This window comes from Fonsecaea multimorphosa, assembly GCF_000836435.1.
Source record: "Fonsecaea multimorphosa CBS 102226 unplaced genomic scaffold supercont1.12, whole genome shotgun sequence".
NCBI lineage: Eukaryota > Fungi > Ascomycota > Eurotiomycetes > Chaetothyriales > Herpotrichiellaceae > Fonsecaea > Fonsecaea multimorphosa.
Window position 1 is genome coordinate 606,531 of NW_015971646.1, and position 23,293 is coordinate 629,823.

Below are 23,293 nucleotides of genomic sequence, written 5' to 3' on the forward strand. Positions count from 1 at the left end.
CACCATGGCAGTGACGGGGGCCACCACCACCTTTTTCCTACTGGGTGCCTGCGGAGCTGATTGACCGGATTACGTGGCATAGAGATGATCGAACGAGATCTGTGACGAGACCACAACCTGCATCTTATTCCCAGTTTGAGTGTCACAACAACCTGAAAGCGGCAAGGTCAAGGTACACGGACGAGTAGCAGAGCTCAGGTCTCCATTCCGACCTGAGCTCGAGAAACGTGGGGAATTTGCAGGCAAGGGCAAGGACGCTCTACTCAAAACCACGTTTTTCCCTTACGTCCCTCTTTTTCCCTTGATCGGGTTCCTGGTTTTCCTTTTTCTTTTCCTTCCTGCCTTTTAACCATACCTTCGGCCGCCAAATAATAAATATCTGGGAAGTTCGCTACTTAAAGCCCACCCCCTCCGCTCTGCCTAAGATATCAGCCGGATTTGTGTGTGTGTGTGTGTCGGGGCCTGAGCACCACATTTACACGGGAATCACTTCCAGATTCAATCGTCCCTTTTCCACTTTTTGTACATGAAGGCAATCTCGGCGTCAAGCTGATTCGTTTTACATAATTACAAACAGAACTTTTTCGCCACAAAAGAAAATCCAAGAGAGCAAGAGAAGGTGATAGTGAGAGAGAGAGAGAGATAATCAAGGCAAAAACTCAAAATACACGTCCAACTTCAAGATGTGTCGGTGGTTCGCCTACATCTCCCCGGACGAAGAATGCCTTTTGGAAGACGTGCTCATCACCCCGGAACACGGCATCGCCAAACAAGTCCACGATCACTACCTACCGATGCTCTTCTCGCACGTGCCCGGGGAGCAAACCTCAAAACTCGAGATCACGCTACGCAACCGGCTCAACAACGTCGACGGCTTTGGGCTGGTATGGTACACGCCCGTGCGCTCTTCATTCGTCTCGGGGATTGATGGAGCCAGACCGGCCGTGTACAAGAACGCGCAACCACCCAACAACGACGCAAACTTCCACAGCATCTGCGCCGGCACGTCCACGACAGCGGTGTTTGCGCACATCCGCGCCGCGACGGGCACCTCGGTGGCGGCGATCAACAACCACCCCTTTGTGTTTGGACGGCACACGATCATGCACAACGGCCTGATCTCGCACTTCGCAGACATCCGCCGACCGATGCTTGACCTGATGGAGAAGTCTGCGTACGAGAACATCCACGGCACGACCGACTCGGAGCACCTCGCGGCACTGTACATCACCAACCTCACCAAATCCGTCGGTGGGGGACCCTCAAGCTGGGAACAACAATACACACCCAAAGAGATGCTCGACGCACTAGTCCAGGCATTCCACACCATCGTCCACTTACAACAAGAGACCCTGGGCGCCGAGAACGTCCAAGCCTGTTCGCTGAACGTATGCTGCACCGACGGCCAACAATTAATCGCCGTGCGCCTGCGCAACCACGCCATCGAGAACCCTCCGAGTCTCTACTACAGCACCACCGCCGGCCAGACCTTGAACAGGAAATACCCGGACAACCCGTCGGGAACGAAGAACCCAAACGCCACCCTCAACCCAGAGGACCACGGCAAGCACGTCATCGTGGCCAGCGAGCCCACGACTTACAAGATCGGCGAGTGGAAGGTGATTGAGAAGAACCATGGCGTTTTGGTGGATAAGGACGGGAACTGCACGGAGGAGAAGATCGAGATGCCCGAGGAGTTCATGGCCCAGGCGGCTACGGGACGACATTTCTGATCGGTGACCAAAGAAACGTCCTCTGGTGTCTGCAAAAGTCTAGCACTCTGGTGAGAAATGAATGCTTGTATCTTTTCACTGCGGCTTTCACTTATATACACTTGAAAACAAGCCTTTTCCGTGGACCAGCTCATCTTCGGAAACAGATGATCCCTAACAAGCATACGATGATAAAACCACTCTTTTCCTCCATGGACATGGTCAAACAAAGTCTCCATGCACAAATGATATCTCAACCTCTATTCCTCAGCCTTTCAATCTTCCTGACGAGAATGTCCCTCTTCTCCCGTATCTTTCCGGCCAACTCCTGATTATAAACAGTCTCCCTCCATGCTCCACCAGATTGCTGTCCGTCTTCCACGAGCTGAAGCGCTGTAGCGAGAACCTCCTTCTCAGACTTCAACGTATCTCCCAAGATGCGGCGCTCGTGACCCATACGCTGATCCCATGTGTCTGTTAGTGTTTGGATGACTTTGTTTCCCCCACAATCATACTGGTCAACTTTTGCTTTGACGCCGTCCTCTTCTGCGCCGAACCGGAACAGGACATCCTGGGCAAGTGTCAGTAAGAACCACGAGATATGGGTGGTCAACTCACATTAGTTATGTTGACGATCGCGTCTAATAGCCCGCGTTGAGAATCACGGGCAGAGATCATGCCCAGCATCGAGTCGCCTCGCCTGACGCCTTCATCCGTTTTGTGCAAAGGGGATGTCATCACAGGGCTATCATCTCCAGATTCAGATCTTTGTTCCCGTCCTAGCCCGAACCCTCGATCTAAACGATTTCCAAAGGCCGTTTCGTCGCCCTTCACAAGAGTCAGGCTGTCATCACCGACATTTTGACCCGTATCTCCATCGTGCATCATCTTCAAGCCTTCGTTGTCCGGTATCACGTTGTCAGCAAGGAGAAAGTGCAAGTTAAGGCGTGTAGAGAAAGAGGCAGGCGTTGCTGGAGGGAGGTCGGGTTCGAGCACTGGTTCATTGCCTGCCAGTGGTAGACTAAGGCTCTTTTTCACCCTGACAGGGCCGGCGGTGACTGGCTCGGGTGGCTCATCCATTGGCTTTTGAAGCAGAGCTGTCTGCCTATCCACCTGTGCTGCTGGCCAGGATTTGCGAAGAGGACGAGCCTCGTCGACTGACCTGAACGGGACAGTCGGTGGCGGAGGTGGGCCCATGGGCTCCATCATACGTTGCATGAGCGGCGTAGGAGGCTCGCATTTTCTCTGTGGAATGGTCAGCAGATTTGCCTGCCTTGACTTGATAGTGTTACGGTAAATATTGTCTCTCTCCGCAAGTACGGCTGGCAAAACAGGAACTGGAAGGACTTCAGCTGACCCATGGGTCCGCTCAGATTTTTTAGACCTCATGATCCTTTCAGGGACTGGGAAGGGGACGGTAGATGAAGTACGGCTTCTGCTGACTTCTTCCATTGCGGTTGTCTGATGACCGGCCTGGAGTTCGCTGGTGGTAGCCGTTGGGGATCGGGGATATTGCTGGTCCTGGATGGAGCTGAATCCGACGCATTGACGTGTCGGCTCTTGAGGATTTTGAGGCCCTTTGGCTCCAGAAGCGTAGTAAGGAAACACTTCGTCGGCAGGAAGAGCTCCTTGTAGCCTCATTTGCTGTGTATCGGTCCTGTGCGAGCTCCGAGGGTCAGGTACACGCAAAGAGTCCTGGTCTGCTGCTTCCTCGGCTCCCGAGATGACACTCTCAGACGCTTTTTGGTCATTAGAGATAATTGTCCTCAGTTCATCATAATGCTCAATCACTTGCTCGTCCGTGTTGCCAGCAAGTGCCCTAGTGTCTGCATCTTCACCGCCAATGAGCTCTTCCGATATATCTCCACCATCGTGTGTGAAGGATGGCAGGGCCTCCTTGATTTCCCGCGACCTCGATATATGCTCAGGGCTGTAGTCTGGAACAAGCTCGTCGATGTCTTGCACAACTTCACCCTCACCTAACCCTAAATGTTCAGCCTCCGGGCTGGTCTCATTTGTTGTTTCGGGCTTGACCAGCGTTATTGGGGACTTTGGAAGAACCTGATTGTCAGGGCCATGAGGTCCAAAGTGCACGATTTTGGTCTTGCGGAGTAGCTTCTCGCTTACAGGAGGTATCGAACTTTCACTCAGTCGTTTCGTATTGCGCCGAGGAGTAGATTTCTGCTGACCATCGTTCATTGAATCCTGGTTGTCTTCGGAGACAGCCTCTGCGCCCGGAGGATTCGTGACATGCATCTCCTTCCTCACTGGAGTCTGTTCATGACCGGTTGACCGAGTCACAGAGCTGGGCGTTGGTGCTGCTTGCTCATCTACAGGGTCTCGCGTGGGGGATCTTTCTGCTGGCCGGTCCTCCCTGTCAGTGCTGTCTCTGTCGACGATATCTCGCATATTCGATTCGAAACTGAACTGTGAGGCTTTAAGAGCATTTTCCAGCGCTCCTTTGCTGAGTGGAAGCGAGTCTTCAGCACACTCCTCAGCAATGTCGTGGCTTCCGTGCTCTTCTGGCTCCTCTTCTTCTTCGAAGGCTTCCCCTGAACTATCCTTGTTACTTTCATCAGATGCTTCGATATATTTTGGTGTTTTCGCAACTCGCCTGACCCTCGTTGAGGCGGCCGTCTTCTGAGTCTTTTTTCCTGAAGGCTTGGTCAACTTGTTTTTAACTGCCTTTTGCTTATGCTGTTTTGGTGAAACTGCAACCTGAACATTCTGCCCGTTCATTTTTGCAGATTCTTTGAGGGAGGCCTTCGTCGGAGCCTTGGAGTTCTTCGTCTTTACTTTCTTCGTTGGACGGGATGCCTCCTCAGTGGAAGGCGGGAGGTCGAATTCAGCTGCCTCTGGAGCGGATTTGGATGGCTTCTGCGGCTGCTCATTCTGGAGCGCCATAGAGTCTTTGATCGTCCTGCGCTTGAGTCCCGTTTTGGCTGGAATTTTACTAGCTTGAGAATGGCCTTGTTGATCATGCCTGGGCCTCTTGCGTGGAGGTTCAAATTTGTGGCCTTCCTTTGACGAAGTCGAAGTCGGCTTGCTCGCCAGGTCAGCGTTATGCTCGAGATTCGATTTAGTGGACGGGGAGGATTGATATGGGTCCTGAGTTTTAGTACGAGAAGCCAAATCAATAGCATTCGAGGGCTGATGGGATGGTTCTTCTGGGAGAGCATCTTCCGCGTCGTCTGCTTCGAAATCGGTGTAGCCCAGCTGCGACTGCGCCGAGCTTACTTTGTCCTTTGGTTGCACATCTTTTGGGTTCCTCTGCGAAGCACGTAGTCGTTCAATCAAGGACTTGCCCACTGGAAGACGGTTCAAGGCCGGTGTATCCTTGGCTGACTTGTCATTAGAACTCGGGGAAGGTTCAAACTCCAAAGCATGATTTTGTGGCACAGGTGCAGCCGTTGACACCTGCTTCTGTCGTGTCCGCAATGAAATACCACGAAGAGGAGAAGATGCATCAGTCCCGGGTATCGCCGTAGCATCCAATCTTGCACCCTTTTCATGGTTGCCATCTCCAGAGATTGACTGCAACTCAATAAAAGCAATTGAGTGCTTTTCAGGAGTTTTCGGGAAACTCTGCAAGTCATCGGGCACATTGTGATGCTGCTGCTCCTTGACTATTCGAATGAAGTCTTCCACCGCATTCTCATCACATAGAGTTATGGCGAGGGTATTTATTGCACCTTTGGTCCCGTTGATGAACTTGTCTCCCTCAACCCCAGAATATCGGATTTCAAGGACCGTCGATGGTTCGGGCTCCGATGCTGGGCGATTGAGGGAGATACTTTTCGAAACAGGGACAGAGAATAATGTGAGCATATCCACTCCGTTGGGTATTAGAAACGAGATCTCGCGCGACACGGTTGCGATGAATGAGGAGGGACTCTCGAAGTACTCGTTTCCGTCACATTCAAGGCGTTGTACTCGGAAGATACGCTCAGCCCTGCAGGAGGTTAGCTAAACATTGCAGTCATCGCAAATTGTCCTCATACTGTCCAATAAACGCTCTTGCAACATCATTTCCGCTGAGGTGGTCGATGATTTTGCTCAACCAGACCGAATCGCCGTTCTGAGAAAGGGGGAAGTCATCCACAATGCCGGGCCGACTGCATGATTTCTTAAGAGGCTCCCTTTCTGCCCCTTTGAAGAGTAGCTCTCGGACCACATCGGCTATCAGTATGCGAAGGAAATAGCTCTCCCCTGTCGCAAGGATGGCTGTCAAGAACTGGCTGGCCCCGGGTTAGTGATGGTATGCGTATCGGACGCTGGAATACCTTTCATCGATGTCCATGATCTGATTTGTTACGACCGAACTGGAGCGAAGCAAGACGGAGAGAAATTGCGCTAGCTGTGCAATGTCAGCTTTGGACATATTCCTGGTGCCAGTTCATGTTGTGGGAAGTTGTTACCCTCCAGCGGTGCTCTGGTCTTTTCTCACTGCTCACCAAATGGCGCAGGATGCAAGAGCCTAGCTTCCTTCCAATGTAGTCACCCTGTTCTTTGAGTTCTGTGGGAGAAACAGCGGTCCCACGAACCAAAGACAAGACTGGAGCGAGAGTATGCTCATCATTGTATTTCCGAATTGTTTCCTGATCGAATGAGCCCGTTTCCAGCGAACATGGAGAACCACCAACCATGAAGAGATATAGGAGCTTGTTCTGTGTTTCCGAGTAGGGGAAATGAAGAACGACTGAGGCGATAATGTAGAAAGACCGTGAATCAAGACGAAAGATATTTTTGGGCCGCCCATTTTCTAAAACCCTGTGCAGATTGCGAAGCAGGGAGCTTTCGGTCGGACTGAAAGGTTGCCTGAAAGGCTTGACGATCTCGTCTGGTAGGCTGGAGAAGAGATCTGGTCAGCTTCTGTCGTGTAATGCTCAATGGCGCTGACTTGCCTGACGATTCCCCCTTTCTGGAAGCTCTGCTGGAGACATTTCACTAGAGCCGAAAAAGAGGCTTGGAATTGAGACTGCCTGTCCATTGTGGGAGATGGCGTAGGATCATGACCGATGAAACGAGGGAAGAGTCGTTGTTCATGCGGACTGGGACAGAGTGAAGCAAGAAGAGCAGATGGCAGAGCTAAATCGGTCGTTGCAAATATCCACCGGTATGAGAGACCAACTTCTTCATTCAACTCACCAAAAACTCAACACAGGCCATACTCCAAATCAAGCAGGAAGCAATCCCGAGCCACTTCCAATTGTATAACGATAACATTTCTCCTGAAATTTTCATACACTCATCCTCATACAATTCGTTCCACAGCAGTCACTGTCCCATATTTATGTTGAACTCGTTCAACCAACGGATCTTTCTCGTCCATCACAGAACTGATCCTCCTATATCCAATATCATCATCATCGTCTTCATCCTTCTCCTTGATCGTCCTCTCGCCGTCTCCAAACATATCCTTGAAGAAGCGGTCATAACTGGCCCAGCATGCGGCAAACATGGCATTTAAGAACTTGGCAAACCACTCTGGATAGGTCCCATCTGGTCTCAGAAATATTGCAGCGGCTCCACCGACAAAGAACAAGAAGAAGGGAGACCACACGCTTAGAAAGATGAATGAGCCCAACCTCTGCTTTGTGGTTGTCATGTGGAATGTTCGAATCTGATGGAGGAAGGCTTGATATTCGAGTGGCAATCCATGCTCTTCGGCGCCGTCTGTGATCAGTTTGAGGTATCGCGGACTCGGCTGTGCGTAGGAAGGGTCAGGTCGTCGGCTTAGCTTCTCGGGTGCAAAGAGAGTATGTGCTTTGAAAGGCTGCCCCGATGGCATCAAAGGAACATCCTCCATTGGATCTCCACTGAGGGCGTAGCAATCAACGAGTACATCTTGATATCCTGCACCCCCTCCTTCTGTAGCGATGATGTGCACAAAGTCGGACTTGGTCACTTCGTAGACCACACCAACCAGACCTTTTGACCAACGATCTTTGTGGTAGTCCTTCGAAGCCGCAGAGTCGCCATCTCGCTGTGGCGTCACCTCTCTAAGGCGTACATTTCCAAAGCATGGTTCAGAATATGGTATTCCCGGTAGATCAAAGGTCAAGGATAGGCTCGGTACGACAACATTGACCTGCGATACCGGACGTATACCTCTTTTTCCTCTGAACGTCTCAGCGCTCAGGTTTGATCCATACCCTAGATACAAGACCGTCTCTTCGTCGCCATGACCAGTAGCGGTTGTCTTATTGATGGAGGGTAGCTGAGCGGAGGTCCGATCGGCGAGGGACTGTTGTTGTCGTGCCTGCGACGTGGTCGGGATACATTCCGCCGAACGCGTCCGCTGACTGGTGGTGGAGAATCTGAGGGAATCAATCCAAAGCTGCAGGCTACCGAGAGCTTGACCCGAGCACGAGCTCTCCATCGTCTATGTATATGCTCCCGGACCTGCTGGAGAGAGAATCGCAATACCTGAGAACAATTGCGCGATTGTTGCGGATCTGCATTTTTATTAATCAACGCATTGAACTATGGAACCATGTCTCGGCCGAGTGCGATTAGTGCATTCCACCCGTTGATAAGGTAGGAGAATGCCGCCAATGGATGATGCGTTGATCCTGGCTCTGCAATATTGGCTTCGGCTGTATGCTCCGTGTTATATGTAGGTATGAACATGAACAGCCCGGGTATTGTGAAAACATCAAAGATATCATGCACTGCATTTATATATACAGCATTTTGCTATCTGATCAGACCAAATTGCGTGGTTGAGGTCCTCAGTAACACCAAACAGCCACGATAGTCCGCTCCTGACCTAAATCCTGTCTTCTCGCGTAAACCTAAGCAAAGGACATGCTCTTCTTGATCTCTGCAATTGCCTTGGCAGGATTGAGTCCCTTCGGGCAAGTCCTCGAGCAGTTCAAAATGGTGTGGCAACGGTACAAGCTCATGCTGTTGTCCAGTGCTTCCTTCCGCTCAGCCTTGCGTTCGTCACGAGAATCAGCTAGCCAGCGGTAAGATTGAAGGAGGATGGCAGGTCCCAGGTATTGGTCACTATTCCACCAGTAAGATGGGCATGAAGTCGAGCAACAAGCGCAGAGGATGCATTCGTATAATCCATCCAACTTCTTCCGGTCGGCTTGTGACTGTCGGTTTTCCTTGCCCTGGAAGCCATCAGTAAATGAAATTGTTTTTGGAAACAGCCAGAGAACCCACATCCGGTGACTTCGTGTCTCGTTGCAAGAAAGGCTTGATGGATTTGTATTGCTTGTAAAATTGCGTTAGGTCAGGGACCAGGTCTTTGACCACGTAGGTGTGTGGCAAGGGGTAGATTCGAGATTCCTTAGCTGTATCCGTGGGGATTCGGCCTGCAAAGCATTGTCAATTCGAGGTTATACCAAGCACAGGCTGCAAGTCTTACACAGGCAAGCAAGGGTGTTTACTCCATCAATGTTCATGGCGCAGCTGCCGCAAATACCCTCTCGACAGCTTCGGCGGAAGGTGAGCGTCGGGTCTACCTCGTTCTTGATTCGAATCAGCGCATCCAGCATCATTGGGCCAGTCTTGTTCAAGTCCAGAGTGTATGTCTGCATCCTCGGCTTTGACGTCGGCTCGTCTGGGTTCCATCGGTAGATGTGGAATGTCTTGATCTTTGCATCTTTATCGGGTCTTGGTTCTTGCACCGTGCTGGTCTTGGAAGGAGAAACTGGGGGTCGGCTGGCGGACAGATCATAGGCACTGTCCTTGGTGACGGTGGCGTATGATCTCGCGGCGTAGGAAGACCGGATGGTAGCTCGGGCGGGCGCCACGAGGCGCGATGCTGTGCGTAGAGCTGCCATGGCCAATGTCGAAGCTTGCCAGGTACAGCACTGATGGCACAGGACCAAGAATATTGTGGATGGTTGGAGGGGAGTGTAGGTGTCGATGAAGATTGAGATCGGATTGAAGGGAGCAAGTGGCGTGCAATGCCTCCAACGGGACAGCCAATCACATTGCGGCTAAATAATACTGCACTTTTTCCGCATCCGATCCTATTCCGAGGCACTTCCAGGCGTACTACGAGCTACTGTACCCACGAATCAGTGTAGAGCCAGAATCGATGGCTTAGAGATGGCTGTCGGTGCGAGAGTCTCACGTCCTGAAATATTGCACACGTTTTACTTGCCTCTTGAGTCAACATTGTCAATCTAATAACAGTCCAGAGCAAAAAAGCACGTAAATACGAACACGAGCTTAAATATGTCGAGTCAGCCGCTTGCAGAGCCGATGGATGGCCCAACCTTTGCGAAGTGAACCTCATAGAGTTCATGAGTCACAAAGCCAGGAAGAACACAGAAAACATTAATATGATCACAGAACATCGGGAGCTCCAGCAGGTTGGCATTCGCGGATTGCGTCCAAAATCCGTGTGTAAGTCCGGTAGCCTCATTTCCTCTCCCCTATTAATCTTGAACGCATACTTGAGACTACGAGCCGGCCGACTCGTCCAAGAACTGCGTGGATTGATGTCTTCGGTTGGATCTAAGCAACGTCTTTAATATCTTCTCATCAGTTGAATTGTAAACGCCTGTTCACTGCGCTTTTTGCACAAGAATGTCTAGCAATGCAAAGCCGCCAGTCTGGTTTATCACCGGATCATCAGCTGGCTTGGGCCTCGCTTTGACTCGACACGCCATTGCGAATGGGCATATTGTCATCGCGTCATCGCGCAACCCTTCAAAAACGCCAGAGCTGGTGTCCGAAGTTGAGGGTAGCGGCGGGAAATGGATCACGCTCGATACGACACAGTCGGAAGGAGAAATCAAAAAGACAATTCAGGCTGCAGAATCCTTCTTCGGCGGCATTGACATACTCGTCAATAATGCGGGCATAAGTGTTCTGGGTGCTTTGGAGGATATACCTGACGCCGACACGGTACACCAGATGCGAGTCAATTTTCTAGGGCCGTTGAGGATCATGCAGGCTGCTCTTCCCGAGATGAGAAAACGAAGATCTGGAGTTATCATGAATGTCTCCAGCACACAGGGCGTCGCTCCGGGCCTCGCGTGCGGCGTCTATGCAGCAAGCAAGGCTGCTCTGGAAGCCGCATCCGAGTCTTGCAGCCAGGAAGTTGCACAATTTGGGATCAGGGTTCTCATTATTGTTCCAGGTGCATACAGAACGGAGTTTGGCAGTTCGAGTACTGGCAAACACATCGAGCCATCACCGGAATATGGCGGTCATCATCCAGTAAATCAAAGGCTTCAACTCATTTCAACATTGCCCGAGGTCGCAATTGGTGACCCTGGCAAGGCCGCTCAAGTCATGTTTCAAGCGGCAACAGGAGAAGGCGAAGCAGGAGAGCTTGTTAAGAGAGAAAATCTGTTGCGAGTGATCATCGGCCCAGATTCCTGGAAAGGGGTCGACAGAAAGGTCACTGAACTGAGAAGGACCACAGACCTTCTCAAACAGGTTGCAGCAAGTACCAACTTTTAGGAACTTTGGTGGGTGAGTGTGGCGGCCAAACCACCAAAAGTTTGTTCCCGAGGGAGCCTGGTAGCATATTCTGTTTGTCCCAGGTCCCAGAGGGTTATCTTCGGCGTACCCAGCTAGATTTCCATATCTGAACCGGCTATCGGCTTGTTCTGGTCATGTCGCCTGTAGCTCTTCGGGGCCGAACAGTCGCTGTCCGGTCACGACGACGAGAGAGTCGAAAGCAGTGCCGCAGGTGCTGCATGAAGGGATTGCAGGAATAACAGTGCGCCTGTTCCAGTCTCTTTCTCAGGTGCTTTGTCTCAGGCTCCCGTCCGGTACGTCAGGTACATATCTAAGTCCCTAGCCCCCGTTCAACGGACCGGTTCCGGAGGCTGGTCCAGAAGGGTTCGGGGAAGAGGGAAGAGAAGCGCTGAATGATTGATTGATTGATAGCTAGGCACCTAGGCAAGCTTGAGGTAGTACAGGATACGTTATTGCACAACTCGAAGTGGCTGCTCGGACTCTCAAGGAAGCTTGCCTACCTATGGGCTCCATAGTCGTACATAGCCGCTGGCGTCCGCCAGACTCACCAATCCTATTTTGTGGGAGGAGCCAGCAGCATCTGTGGTCGGGAGTGTCTCATCGCCTTGTAGGTTAGGGCTCGCTGCCTTGATAAGTAATACCTGAGCTGTCTGCCGAAGGATTAGTCGTTCTTCGGCAGCGTCCTTCGGCAGCGTCCTTTGAAGCTCCTCAAATCAGCGCTGTAGTTCCTCTTTCAACCGAGTAGCACTGTTTTTTCTCATGTCCAAAAGGCAATCCCTTCGCAAACGAGCCGATTTGCCGGCGGGGGTGTCTGCAGTCATCCTCATCAGGGTCCTGAAGCAGAATAGACAGTGTTTGCCTCCACATTTCAATCGGAAAATATAGAATACATTTCGGGCCCGAGATCACGAGCGTAAGGACCGCAGTCTGGGCCCATAAGAACGGAAACGCGACGGGATCCTTGCTCGATCTTCTTCACCGGCACGTCTTACCCGGCTGGGAATATGTAGCGAGGTTCAAGGAGTCATCTGCCGGGGCAAAAAAGATCCCTGACGGCGGTGGGGTTAAGCTGCCGGGCTTCAGGCAGTCGTGCATAATGTCCGCGGCTTCTTGTGATCTGTTTCTGCCGCTGAATTCGCGTCTGTAGCACAGTGTGAGGGATCTTTCGGAGGGTGAGATGGCGGTCTCTGGGTTCGCACAAGAATCGTGTTTGAGAGGTTGCACAGCACTCGCGCATCAAATGTGGACAGCTTCGAGCCGGCAATGAGGTGGCCCCGGGTTTCAGGCAGCCAGGTACCAGGATACGATAATGCTGGTCACTCCAGGTGGTGAGATCATGCGAGGATGAAAAGACGGTCTGCCATGGGATTGTGGTAACTTGCTGCCTGGGAGGCAAAAGAGGGACATCCACACTTCGAAGCCGCTCCACCACCCACATTCCACAGGCGGCGGGAAACAATCAATAATAGGTGTTCGTGGCAATCATCAGACAAGAACCATGATTCATTTACTGCAAATGAAAATTGAATTTTGCGGGGATCTGAGATTGCCTTGGGGTGCCCGCCCAGGACCAACAGGCCATCAGGTAGCCATCCAGCAGCCACCAGGGCGTTTGGATTGCTAAGCTTCAGTAGCAACATCGACCGGCATCGCCAGAATCGTCCCACTTGACTCCGTTGGGGCAGCCGGACAGAACACAAGCTTCGCCTCGCATACGCCAATTGGGGTCTTCCAGATTTTCAACACCCACCCACCAGGTCCGTGGTTCATAAATGCGCCCGTCCAGCTAGGGTATGAGGGGTGCTAGTCTGGAAAGAATGCAGGCCAAAAGCCGCCCAATCGACATGGTTTGGATTCCCGTTTCTTGTGCCCGCCGGCCAACTCCTCTACCTCCCATTAGCTCGACGACACAAGGACGTCTCCGCTGATTCAACGCCTTCTCCCTCGCTTGTGGCCGCTTTGCCGTAAAGGTTCTGCTCGACTTTCATTACGACAACGCCGAGGATGTTTTGCGCCTGATCCTGGTCCCCCTCCCAGTCATCACATCCCGGCCCTGATTCCTCCCGTCACCGATTGTTCGGGAGTGACACTACATAATATTGTCTGCCCCTCCCTGTCTGGACAGGGACTTCGTCATGGACTGCTCGACAAGCTCCATCAACCCTCACTACGTGTTGACTGTCCCCTAGCCCGGACCCGTCCGATATGGCGCATACTGACGACGAGAGAGAGCTCGAGCGCGCCGTCTCCCAGAACAATGTCGAGGAGCAGGATCTGGAAAAGAGAGATGAGCCGGTACAATATCTGGAAGTCCCCAAGGGCACGAGAAGAGATGGGCGAGGAAAGAGCCAAGACAGTGTGCGATTGGAAAAGGTCGAGTCGACGGTAACCGAAGCCACTGAAGCCAGCACACCTGCCTATGTACACCAGACCAAGCCAGAGAAAGTACCATGGCGTTACAGAATAAACCCGCTCCGCCGAAATCCTCCACCTGTACCAGAGGAGAGGACAGTATGTCGAGAATACAATGCGAGCTTCCTCAGTCTTGTATTGTTCCAATGGATGAATCCTCTCATGACCACGGGTTACAAGCGGCCCATCGAGTTGAACGACATTTGGCTTGTCAACCCTGACAGGAGCGCCAATACCATGAGGGAAAAACTGACGGCTTCTTTTGATCGTCGTGTTGCTCGGGGGGAACGCAACCCTCTGATGTTTGCCCTCTTCGACACCTTCCGAAGCGAATTCCTGCTTGGAGCCATGTGTGCATTGTTCTCTGCCATGTTTCAGGTCTTTTCTCCCTTCACCACCCGCTATCTGATTCAGTTTGCTACAGATGCCTGGATCGCCGACAAGACCGGTGGCAAATCTCCCAGCATCGGTCATGGCATCGGCTTAGTCATTGGAATCACATTTATGCAAATGTGTCAGTCTATGTCAACCAATCATTTCATCTACCGTGGTATGATGGTTGGAGGAGAATGCAGGGCAGTGCTAATCAACGCCATCTTTGAGAAATCTCTGGTCATCTCCGGAAGGGCAAAAGCCGGGGGAAAGGCAATCAAGGCCGAAGGAGTACCTGAGACGACAGTACAGACAGAAGACGAGAAGCACGAAGCTAGATCGACCCTTGCACGTGTCCTTTCTAAGAGACTTCATCCCAAAGGAGGCCCGAAAGTTACGCCTGACAAAGGTGCCGGCATTGCGGGAGACGGTGTTGGTTGGAACAATGGCAGGATTGTCAACTTGATGAGTGTTGATACTTATCGTATTGATCAAGCCTCCGGCTTGTTCCATATCATGTGGACGTCACCCATTCAGATCATCGTCGTCTTGGTCGTGCTGTGTATCAACATTGGATACAGTGCTCTGGCAGGGTATGCTTTACTGGTCATTGTGCTTCCCATCCTGACCAAGGCAATCAAGTCCCTCTTAGCGAGGAGGAAAAAGATCAACAAAATCACGGATCAGCGTGTCGGCCTGACGCAGGAAATTCTAGGTTCCGTGCGGTTTGTCAAATTCTTCGGGTGGGAGACGAGCTTTCTGGACCGGCTGAAGGAACTCCGCAAGAGAGAAATCAGAGCTGTGCAGGTCTTGCTGTCAATCAGAAATGCAATCAACGCGGTCGCCATGTCAATGCCAGTCTTCGCAGCAATGCTGGCCTTCATTACATATTCGCTTTCTAACCACGGCCTTGAACCTTCGAGGATATTTTCGTCTTTGGCCCTCTTCAACTCCTTACGGATGCCGCTCAATCTGCTTCCCCTGGTTCTTGGACAAGTTACCGATGCCCAGACCGCCCTGCAACGTATTCAAGAGTTTCTACTGTCTGAAGAACAGCAAGATGAGATCATCTGGGATGAGGAGATGGAGCCTGCAGTCGAAGTGCAACATGCTTCCTTCACTTGGGAACGGACTGCTAATCAAGATGTGGAAAGGGCTGGCGCATTCCAGACGAGGGGCGAGCTCATGGCTGCCAAAAAAGCTGAAAAGGAACGGAAGAAAGCCCAGAAGAAGGCCGATAAAGCAGCCAGGAAGAACAAGAAATCTCCTGGGGCATCCAACGAAGACATTGCAAGTGAGACCACCGAGGTTGAACCCTTCAAATTGCATGACATGGACTTCACAGTGGGCCGAAATGAGCTGATCGCTGTTATTGGGACGGTTGGTTCTGGCAAGACGTCCCTTCTGGCTGCGCTGGCGGGAGACATGCGCAAGACAGATGGCAAATTGAAGATGGCCTCCACACGTGCATTTTGTCCACAATATGCTTGGATTCAAAATGCCACTTTGAAGGAGAATATCCTCTTCGGTAAGCCGTACAAGTCCAAATGGTACAGGGATGTCATCGATTCCTGCGCCCTGAGACCCGACCTGGAAATCCTGCCTGCAGGGGATCAGACCGAGATCGGCGAGCGAGGCATCACTCTCTCAGGTGGGCAGAAGCAAAGATTGAACATTGCGCGGGCGATTTATTTTGATGCGGACATCATCTTGATGGATGATCCACTGTCTGCTGTGGATGCCCACGTTGGTCGTCATATCATGGACAAGGCAATCTGTGGTCTGATGAAGGACAAATGCAGGATCTTGGCGACCCACCAGCTTCATGTTCTTTCCCGGTGTGACCGGATCATCTGGATGGAAGACGGTCATATTCAGGCTATTGACACCTTTGAGAACTTGATGACCACAAGTGTCGATTTCCAAAAATTGATGGCCACGACTGCTCAAGAGGACGAAAGTGCGCTGGCAAAAGCCACAGATGGAGAAGCCGATAAGCCGAAGCCTGAAAAGAAGTCCAAGAAGGTCAAAACCACGGGTCTGATGCAGCAAGAGGAGCGCGCTGTCAAATCCGTCAGCTGGAGCGTCTGGGGAGCTTACATCCGTGCATCAGGGTCCCCAATACTCTGGCCGCTCATATTTACCGCCCTTGTCTTATCCCAAGGAGCCAACATAGTGACCAGCTTGTGGCTCAGTTGGTGGACGAGTGACAAGTTCGGGTTCTCCGAAGGCACATACATCGCTGCATACGCATGTCTAGGCTTGTCGCAAGCGCTGCTGATGTTCACGTTTTCGACTATTCTTTCCACCAGCGGCACCAATGCCAGCAGAGTGATGCTGCAAAGGGCTATGACCCGAGTGCTACGGGCCCCCATGTCCTTCTTCGACACAACTCCTCTCGGCCGCATCACCAACAGATTTTCCAAGGATGTAGACTCAATGGACAACAGTTTGACTGACGCCATGAGAATGTACTTCCTCACCTTGGCCATGATCACTTCGGTCTTTTCCCTCATCATCGCATACTTTCACTACTTTGCGGTGGCATTGGGGCCCCTGTTCATCTTGTTCTTGTTTGCGTCAAGTTATTACAGAGCATCAGCACGGGAAATCAAACGACATGAAGCTGTTCTCCGATCCACAGTGTTTGCACGATTTTCGGAGTCTATTTCAGGAGTGGCATCTATTCGGGCATACGGGCTGCAAAGTTATTTCACGACGCGCTTGAGGGACGCCATTGATCAGATGAACTCTGCATATTACCTGACATTTGCAAACCAACGATGGTTATCTACCCGACTTGACGCCATTGGGAATATGCTTGTCTTTGTAACTGGCATCTTGGTGGTCACAGATCGATTTAATGTTAATCCTAGCATAGCGGGTTTGGTTTTGTCATATGTTTTGGCTATTGTACAGATGATCCAGTTTACCGTTCGGCAATTGGCGGAAGTTGAAAACAACATGAACGCAACGGAGCGACTGCACTTCTATGGCACTCAGTTGGAGGAGGAAGCACCACTGAAAGGTGCGGCAGTTCCCGATAGCTGGCCTCAAACGGGAGCAATCACGTTTGACAAAGTGGAAATGAGGTATCGACCGGGATTGCCGCTCGTTCTTCATGGCTTGGACTTTCAAATCAAAGGCGGGGAGAGAATTGGCATCGTCGGTCGTACCGGAGCTGGCAAGTCGTCGATCATGTCGGCCCTTTTCCGATTGACAGAACTCACATCGGGACAGATCAAGATTGACGGCGTCGACATTTCGACTGTTGGGCTATACGATCTTCGGTCGCGTCTAGCTATCATCCCACAAGACCCGACGCTCTTTCGAGGCACCATCCGGTCAAACCTCGATCCTTTCAACGAGCATTCAGATTTAGAACTCTGGGCAGCACTGCGGAAGGCGGATCTGGTGGGAGATGAAATGGTCGCAGCAGAGAAAGTTGATCGTCCCGACACTGCACAAACTGCAGCCACATCCACGTCGAACGTCAACGCACCAGCCGGAACCAGCCGAATCCATCTCGACAGTCCCGTGGACGAGGAAGGCTTGAACTACTCTCTGGGCCAGCGGCAATTGATGGCGTTGGCCAGGGCTCTGGTCCGCAACTCGCAGATTATCGTCTGCGACGAAGCGACCTCGTCGGTGGACTTTGAGACCGACGAGAAGATTCAGAGGACCATGCGCACTGGATTTGCCGGGAAAACGGTATTGTGCATTGCTCACAGGCTGAAGACTATCATCAACTACGACCGCATCTGCGTGATGGATCAAGGCAGGATTGCGGAACTGGATACTCCCATCAATCTGTTTGAGGCAGGTGGCATCTTCCGGGGTATGTGCGACAAGAGCCATATTGTGCGCGAGGATTTCTTCAGAGAGTCATAGCAATGTGGGTCTCTTTTGGCGTTGGATGGCGTTACAGCACATGTTCACGAGATACCTTGATAGATTGAGCAAAAGCTAGTTAGTTTAAGTCCCATATTCGGACCGAGCATGCATTCCGTTTTCCACCGCGTAGAGCCCATCTGCTAGATACCCGAGCACTACCGAGGGATTCAACACCTGCCTAGGCTTTACTGATGAGGAAGGGGAGGGTGAGAGGGCAGTGGCTGCTTTAGACGGAGTTCTCTACTAGCTACTAGCTATGAGTTGTCTGCCGTGAGCCTCGGATGGGCTTTGTCAGAGAGTGGGGGTGGTTGAGTGCTCAAGCAGCTTATCCCGCACAGGATATGGGAAACATCGAGGCCATAGGGAAGTGGAAGATGGAATGGGGTGACAGCCTCGTCCCGTTCCCGCTGACGAAAAGCACAGACTCCTGACATGCAGTGTCACGCCTTGCCAGCCCGGCCCGCAAGCTTGGCATCAGCCTTACTGCATTAATTCTATGACATCCCAGACATCTTCAGTCTTGATGAAAGCCTCAGTTGATACGAGGCATTTAACCATGGCTTTCTTGCCTGGATCTTTTCGCAGCCCGTTGACCGTCTAGACGACCGCCGACTTTGGCCTTGAGTGAGCCCTGGATGACGTGAAGGATGGTCTTTCCCACGAGCTTGCTGATTATCGGGGGTAAAGCGGACCATACATCCTGATATTGCATGGACGTGGACTGATAAAAGACAAAATCATCAGTGAAGCCTTGGAGTCGAGCCAACTCCCGCACAGTGAGAAGATCTTGGCGTCCTGGGATATTCACTGTTAGTATACAGGAACAGTGACAGACTGAAGAGTCTCATAACGTTCTCTCAGGTCACTCACCGGGATGTGTCCAGGCTAGGGGGCTGCAGGAGAGGGCTACGAGGCCGTCCGTGTCCCACTGCAGAGGCACCTTCCAGGATGGTGGCACCTGCTGACCCGTTTGGTGATTGTAGACATGACTTGGGCCTGCGTCACTGCTTCGGTCTTCGTGCGTGCCTTCGAGAGGCGGTGAGCACACAAATGCCCGCTCTGGTCCCGCTCCAGTGCGACAATTATCAAAGTCAAGGTCAACAATCAGATCACGGAGCGTGATGGACTGCAGTACACTGGGGAAGGGGGCCCAATGCAGACACCAGGGCAGTGGCGCGCAAAATGGAGAAGCTACCACGAGGAGGATGCTTCGTGCTTGCGGAAGCCCATGCTCTCGGAGATGGCAGAGCTTCATGTGGACGGACCGTCTATGTTTGAGCAGTTTGGTTATGGTCGCCAAAAGCCGCGGCACTACTGATGCGTGGAGCATGGCCGGCGAGCTTAACATCACCAAAAAGTCCGGCTTGCTGGGGGCCTCAATAGCAATATTGACAAGGTCAAGCTGAGAGGCAAAATGCTCCGCCGATGGCATCCTTTGATTTGCATCGCTCACGCGGAAAGGTGCGTTTCCCCCAGCAACCAGCGCAATGTTCGGCGGTGCAGGGTTTGGCGTCGACGGGGGCCGGAGTTGCTCAGCATAGATGTCGTCGAGCACCTTCCTGGGTGGACCATCATACACTTGGCTCTGGGTGTGTCGTATCTGGCTAGGTCAATAGGGGCGTTCAGAGCCTCGGAGCTGGTCATTCATACCTTCCATGACAAATGACGCTCCTGGTCAAAACCTAGCGCAGCTTGGATGTCGAAACCAGCTTGCGAAAATCCTTCCGCCGGGCCCAGGATGCCGGGTGTGAAGTCCACGACGGATGGCCTTGAAGCGTTGATGAACTGCGGTGCCACCCAACGATCACGGCGCTGCAGCAGGTGAGACGCTATGGGCGTCCAGCATGCTACTTGCTCGTTGATCGTCGCGCCTCGGACCGCAAAACGACAAAACATGATATCGTCCCCCGAGGCTGAAGAAGATCCATGCTGTCAGCCCTTCATGATCGGGGCCATGCCTGGAGTATCCCTTGCTTACCTGGAGGCGGTTGGAGGACATGCTCTACGCCACTGAGAGGAGCCTTGGAGCAAGCTGTCAGATCAGCCGCATAGACAATATCGTCCAGCCGGATGACCTCGGCGTCGTCTCGCATACCCATTCTGTCGAACTCTTCGAAGTGAAGCAACATTTCTAGTTGATTTGCGGATGCATCATCGTTGTCAACCTCGAGCGGCTGGAGATCGGAATGAAACGACCAAAGTTTCGAATATTTGGTGACCAGTAAATATGTGGTGGCAGTGTCATGTTCCTCTTCGCAGTAGGAGATCTCGTGGATGAATATGACATGCTCCAAGGAACTGTCACCGCCTAGGCGGATGAGGGCATATTCATCCTTCACGAAATGAAAGTCCAAATGGGCACACTCAAGGCTCGCCACTGGGTGGAACGTCGGCTGTCGCAAGTCAGTATGAATCTGTCGCTCAGCCTGTGGTTGCAGAAGGTTCAACGTACGGTGTGATGCTTTTCCCGATGCACCAGGAGTTTGGAAAATGCTTTTGGCAAGTCTTCAGTGTGCCACCGCCGCCATTCATCCTCGTCTTTTCCGAACGCTATCTGGCCATTCAAATCTTCCCAACAAAGCTCTGCACCTTCCCAGCGGAGTGGCCTCCGCGATTGTTGGCCTGATATTCCGGGATGACTCTCGGGAACTTGATCATTGCTGTCTGAAGTTGCTTCGTTGTTTCCTTCGATTTCAGGACTGTCCGCGTACCTAGGCTGATATTCCTGGACTTCTCGGTCACCTTTGACCCGCCTGGTTGCCATTTGAGGGCTGTCTGCAACGCTTGCAGGCAGGAGAATCCCACGAGGTGCCACAGATGTTGGAGGCATCGCGAAAAAGGACTGATTTTCCCCTCGCGCGACCATGGGGAAATAGCGCTCGTGGGGATCTAAGCCTGTGAAAATCGCTCTCGATAGAGTCCTAGGAACAATTTGGAAGGGGCAACCGCAGTCGACGGTGACTTCTGCACGAAACGGCAACCCATATCGTGAAGTATGGCCATTGGACAAGGGGTCATCTGTTCGCACATGAGAATCACGTCAAGCTTGCTGACCGGCTTTAACCTATACTCACCGCGTCGATGTACGTGTACCATTTGACCTCGCCTCGATCGGCACGAGCTTTCCTGGTGAAGGGTGACATGGTAGCAGATATTGCTGTGGCAGATCTCCGACACAAGTCCACCTTCGTTACCAACCCAGCGGACCTCAAGCTCATTCATCGCGCCAGTAGGTGCGACACGGACCAGCCGAGGCATGAGCGTGAGCAGTTCACGCATGGTACGTCGCAGATGCCTGAGGTCTGGAGTGGAAATTTCTAGGGCGCTGCCCGCCACGGAGAGGAGAGCCTCGAACAAGTCTCCTACGACATGGTCACAGAAGAATGCCCCTCCGCCAATGTTCTCGCCATCTATCAACCGCAAAACCTCACACAGGCCATTTTCGTGGACCTTCTGGAAATCGAGCCACTTGCCGTGGATATGAACCTGATTCGCCTCCTTGTCATATGCAAGGTCGAGATCCGTGCCTCCACCATCAACGAATATAAGACGCACGTTATTCAGCTTTGGATGTAAAGATAACGATGCTAAGAGGGCTCGGAGGACGTGGGCACTGAAAGGTGTCCTGTGGGGGGCTATCACCTCCGATCCTTTAAATAAACAGTAGCGTTCTTCTGGAGGAGTGCGAACAAACGAGAACTTTCTCAACAAGTTCCACAAAGCGCGAGAGACAGCCACGGGTCTTCTCTGGAACTCGGCTGGAATCAGGGCAATCTTTCACGCTCTAGTGTCAGGTCTGGATATGTATCTCTATGGAAGAGAGCGACTTACCTGGTCGGCGGTGACCGAGTGAGAAGGATCGACTTCGCAATAAAAAAAGGCATCAGGCTCGATGATTCTCAGCCGCTCCCAAATAATGCGCGCCGATGACTCTGATAATCTGTCACTGGTCGAAGCAACTTCGGGGCAGTCCTCCTGGTGGCGCAGCAGTTTGATATAGGCGTCGGTCAAATCAGTCCTTTGGGATAGGATGGCATGTTCCCAAATATCGACAAGGATCTGGGTCTCTTCCGACTGCTTTTGCAGATGAGTTCGATCACGGCCAATGGAGCCACGTGCAAAGTTGTATCCATATACATACCCAGCGGCATGACCATCAATTTGCAACCCCTTGAGGTAGATGTGCGCTGCGAAGCGGCTATCGAGGATCAGATCGCCAGCGGGGGTCTGGACGACATCGTCCGGTGAGGGCGGATTGAGATCGATCGAAACCGTCAACCACGAACGAAATTCGGCTTCTGAGACGGCTTCTGAGACGGTGAACACGGAGCTTCCCCGGGCCTTGCCGATTTTCACAGACACATCCTCCCATATGTTCGATGTGAGGCCTCTTTTGAAGTTCGGTTTCGCGCGCTGCAATGCGTACTTTCTCCTGCTTTTCTCTACCTTTTCGGGCTTGGATAATGTCAACCGACAGTAAAGATTCGTGCGATAGCGTCCACTCAATCCAAAGTTCCAATAGTACCCGGCGGATGCAAATCGAACAGAATGCCCCTCGCGGCGCAGCACCACCGCGGCCACTTTGAAACCCTCTCCGTGACACCCTGCAAACTCATCTTGGCCTTGTTTACTCGACTTGCCTAGGCCGAGACTGTTGCGTTGCAGCTGTGCCTGGAAGTTGGTCAATTCAACACTCCCAGCCTTGCGGTTGAAGCGGATAAATCCAAGAAGCTCCCCGGATGCTTGACCGCCTTGCCCGGCACTTCTATGGATAGTGATGTGGATCTCTGTACGCGTTTCTTTAAAGACTGGCCGGAAGGACCTTGGATCGAGGTGAAACGATGCAATTATGGCGTCCTTCCTGGCGAAACATCAACAAAGTGCGGAAAAGAACGGGGATAATGGAGCAGTACCAGTTTTGATATAGTTCTCGGAAAGCTTCGCGACCTCTCCACGAAGAGACATACCCCGTCGTCAGTCCCGTGTGCACTCGGCCTGCGCGGAGCTCCTCTTCATCGTCACTCAACACGCAGTCGAGCTCGGGCTGCCCATCCTCCGAACTATCATCAGCAACCAGGACTGCATCGTGCGTATCCGGATCCTTCCCCACGGCCTGCAACAGTTGATCGAGAAACGGATCTGCATTCATTTTAATGGGAAATGGATCTCCAATGTTTCCTTTTGGGAAAATGTTGCATCACCCCAACCAAATACGATCGTGCGAAAGACTCAAGGGTTCGTCAGGGCCGGATGTGCATTCTCACGCCAGCAGGAGACGGGTGTAACGGTCGGGTCTGCAAAGCGTTGAAGCCAGAGAAGGCCAAAATCACCCTAGATTGATTTGGGATATCATCAGATTGCACGAGGCGAGGCAGGGTCGCCATTCATATATTCCTTTGGACACCAAAGCGTCCCCTCTCCGACGAGCCGTGTCGCTGGGGAGAAAAAGA

The 23,293-nt window shown here is 52.1% G+C and overlaps 7 protein-coding genes across 7 annotated transcripts; 3 read left to right on the forward strand and 4 right to left on the reverse strand.

Annotated features, from left to right (window-relative positions):
- Positions 1–683: 683 nt before the first annotated feature.
- Positions 684–1,733, forward strand: Z520_06580 (uncharacterized protein; the record flags this gene model as incomplete). The annotated part of the gene is made up of 1 exon (XM_016777080.1): positions 684–1,733. The coding sequence occupies one exon, from the start codon at positions 684–686 to the stop codon at positions 1,731–1,733; it is 1,050 nt and encodes a 349-aa protein (XP_016631925.1).
- Positions 1,734–1,965: 232 nt separating this feature from the next.
- Z520_06581 (uncharacterized protein) lies at positions 1,966–6,093 on the reverse strand (the record flags this gene model as incomplete). The annotated part of the gene is made up of 4 exons (XM_016777081.1): positions 1,966–2,283; positions 2,331–5,664; positions 5,714–5,950; positions 5,996–6,093. 4 exons carry the CDS (start codon positions 6,091–6,093, stop codon positions 1,966–1,968), a joined length of 3,987 nt encoding a protein of 1,328 aa, XP_016631926.1.
- Positions 6,094–6,966: 873 nt separating this feature from the next.
- Positions 6,967–8,094, reverse strand: Z520_06582 (uncharacterized protein; the record flags this gene model as incomplete). Its single annotated transcript, XM_016777082.1, has 1 exon — positions 6,967–8,094. One exon carries the CDS (start codon positions 8,092–8,094, stop codon positions 6,967–6,969), a length of 1,128 nt encoding a protein of 375 aa, XP_016631927.1.
- A 415-nt stretch (positions 8,095–8,509) lies between these two features.
- Positions 8,510–9,508, reverse strand: Z520_06583 (succinate dehydrogenase [ubiquinone] iron-sulfur subunit, mitochondrial; the record flags this gene model as incomplete). Its single annotated transcript, XM_016777083.1, has 3 exons — positions 8,510–8,833; positions 8,886–9,037; positions 9,091–9,508. 3 exons carry the CDS (start codon positions 9,506–9,508, stop codon positions 8,510–8,512), a joined length of 894 nt encoding a protein of 297 aa, XP_016631928.1.
- A 754-nt stretch (positions 9,509–10,262) lies between these two features.
- Positions 10,263–11,144, forward strand: Z520_06584 (uncharacterized protein; the record flags this gene model as incomplete). Its single annotated transcript, XM_016777084.1, has 1 exon — positions 10,263–11,144. The coding sequence occupies one exon, from the start codon at positions 10,263–10,265 to the stop codon at positions 11,142–11,144; it is 882 nt and encodes a 293-aa protein (XP_016631929.1).
- A 2,226-nt stretch (positions 11,145–13,370) lies between these two features.
- Positions 13,371–17,840, forward strand: Z520_06585 (uncharacterized protein; the record flags this gene model as incomplete). The annotated part of the gene is made up of 1 exon (XM_016777085.1): positions 13,371–17,840. The coding sequence occupies one exon, from the start codon at positions 13,371–13,373 to the stop codon at positions 17,838–17,840; it is 4,470 nt and encodes a 1,489-aa protein (XP_016631930.1).
- A 553-nt stretch (positions 17,841–18,393) lies between these two features.
- Positions 18,394–22,992, reverse strand: Z520_06586 (uncharacterized protein; the record flags this gene model as incomplete). Its single annotated transcript, XM_016777086.1, has 8 exons — positions 18,394–18,638; positions 18,714–19,443; positions 19,494–19,772; positions 19,850–20,236; positions 20,296–20,861; positions 20,918–21,617; positions 21,675–22,704; positions 22,757–22,992. 8 exons carry the CDS (start codon positions 22,990–22,992, stop codon positions 18,394–18,396), a joined length of 4,173 nt encoding a protein of 1,390 aa, XP_016631931.1.
- Between the last annotated feature and the right edge of the window lie 301 nt (positions 22,993–23,293).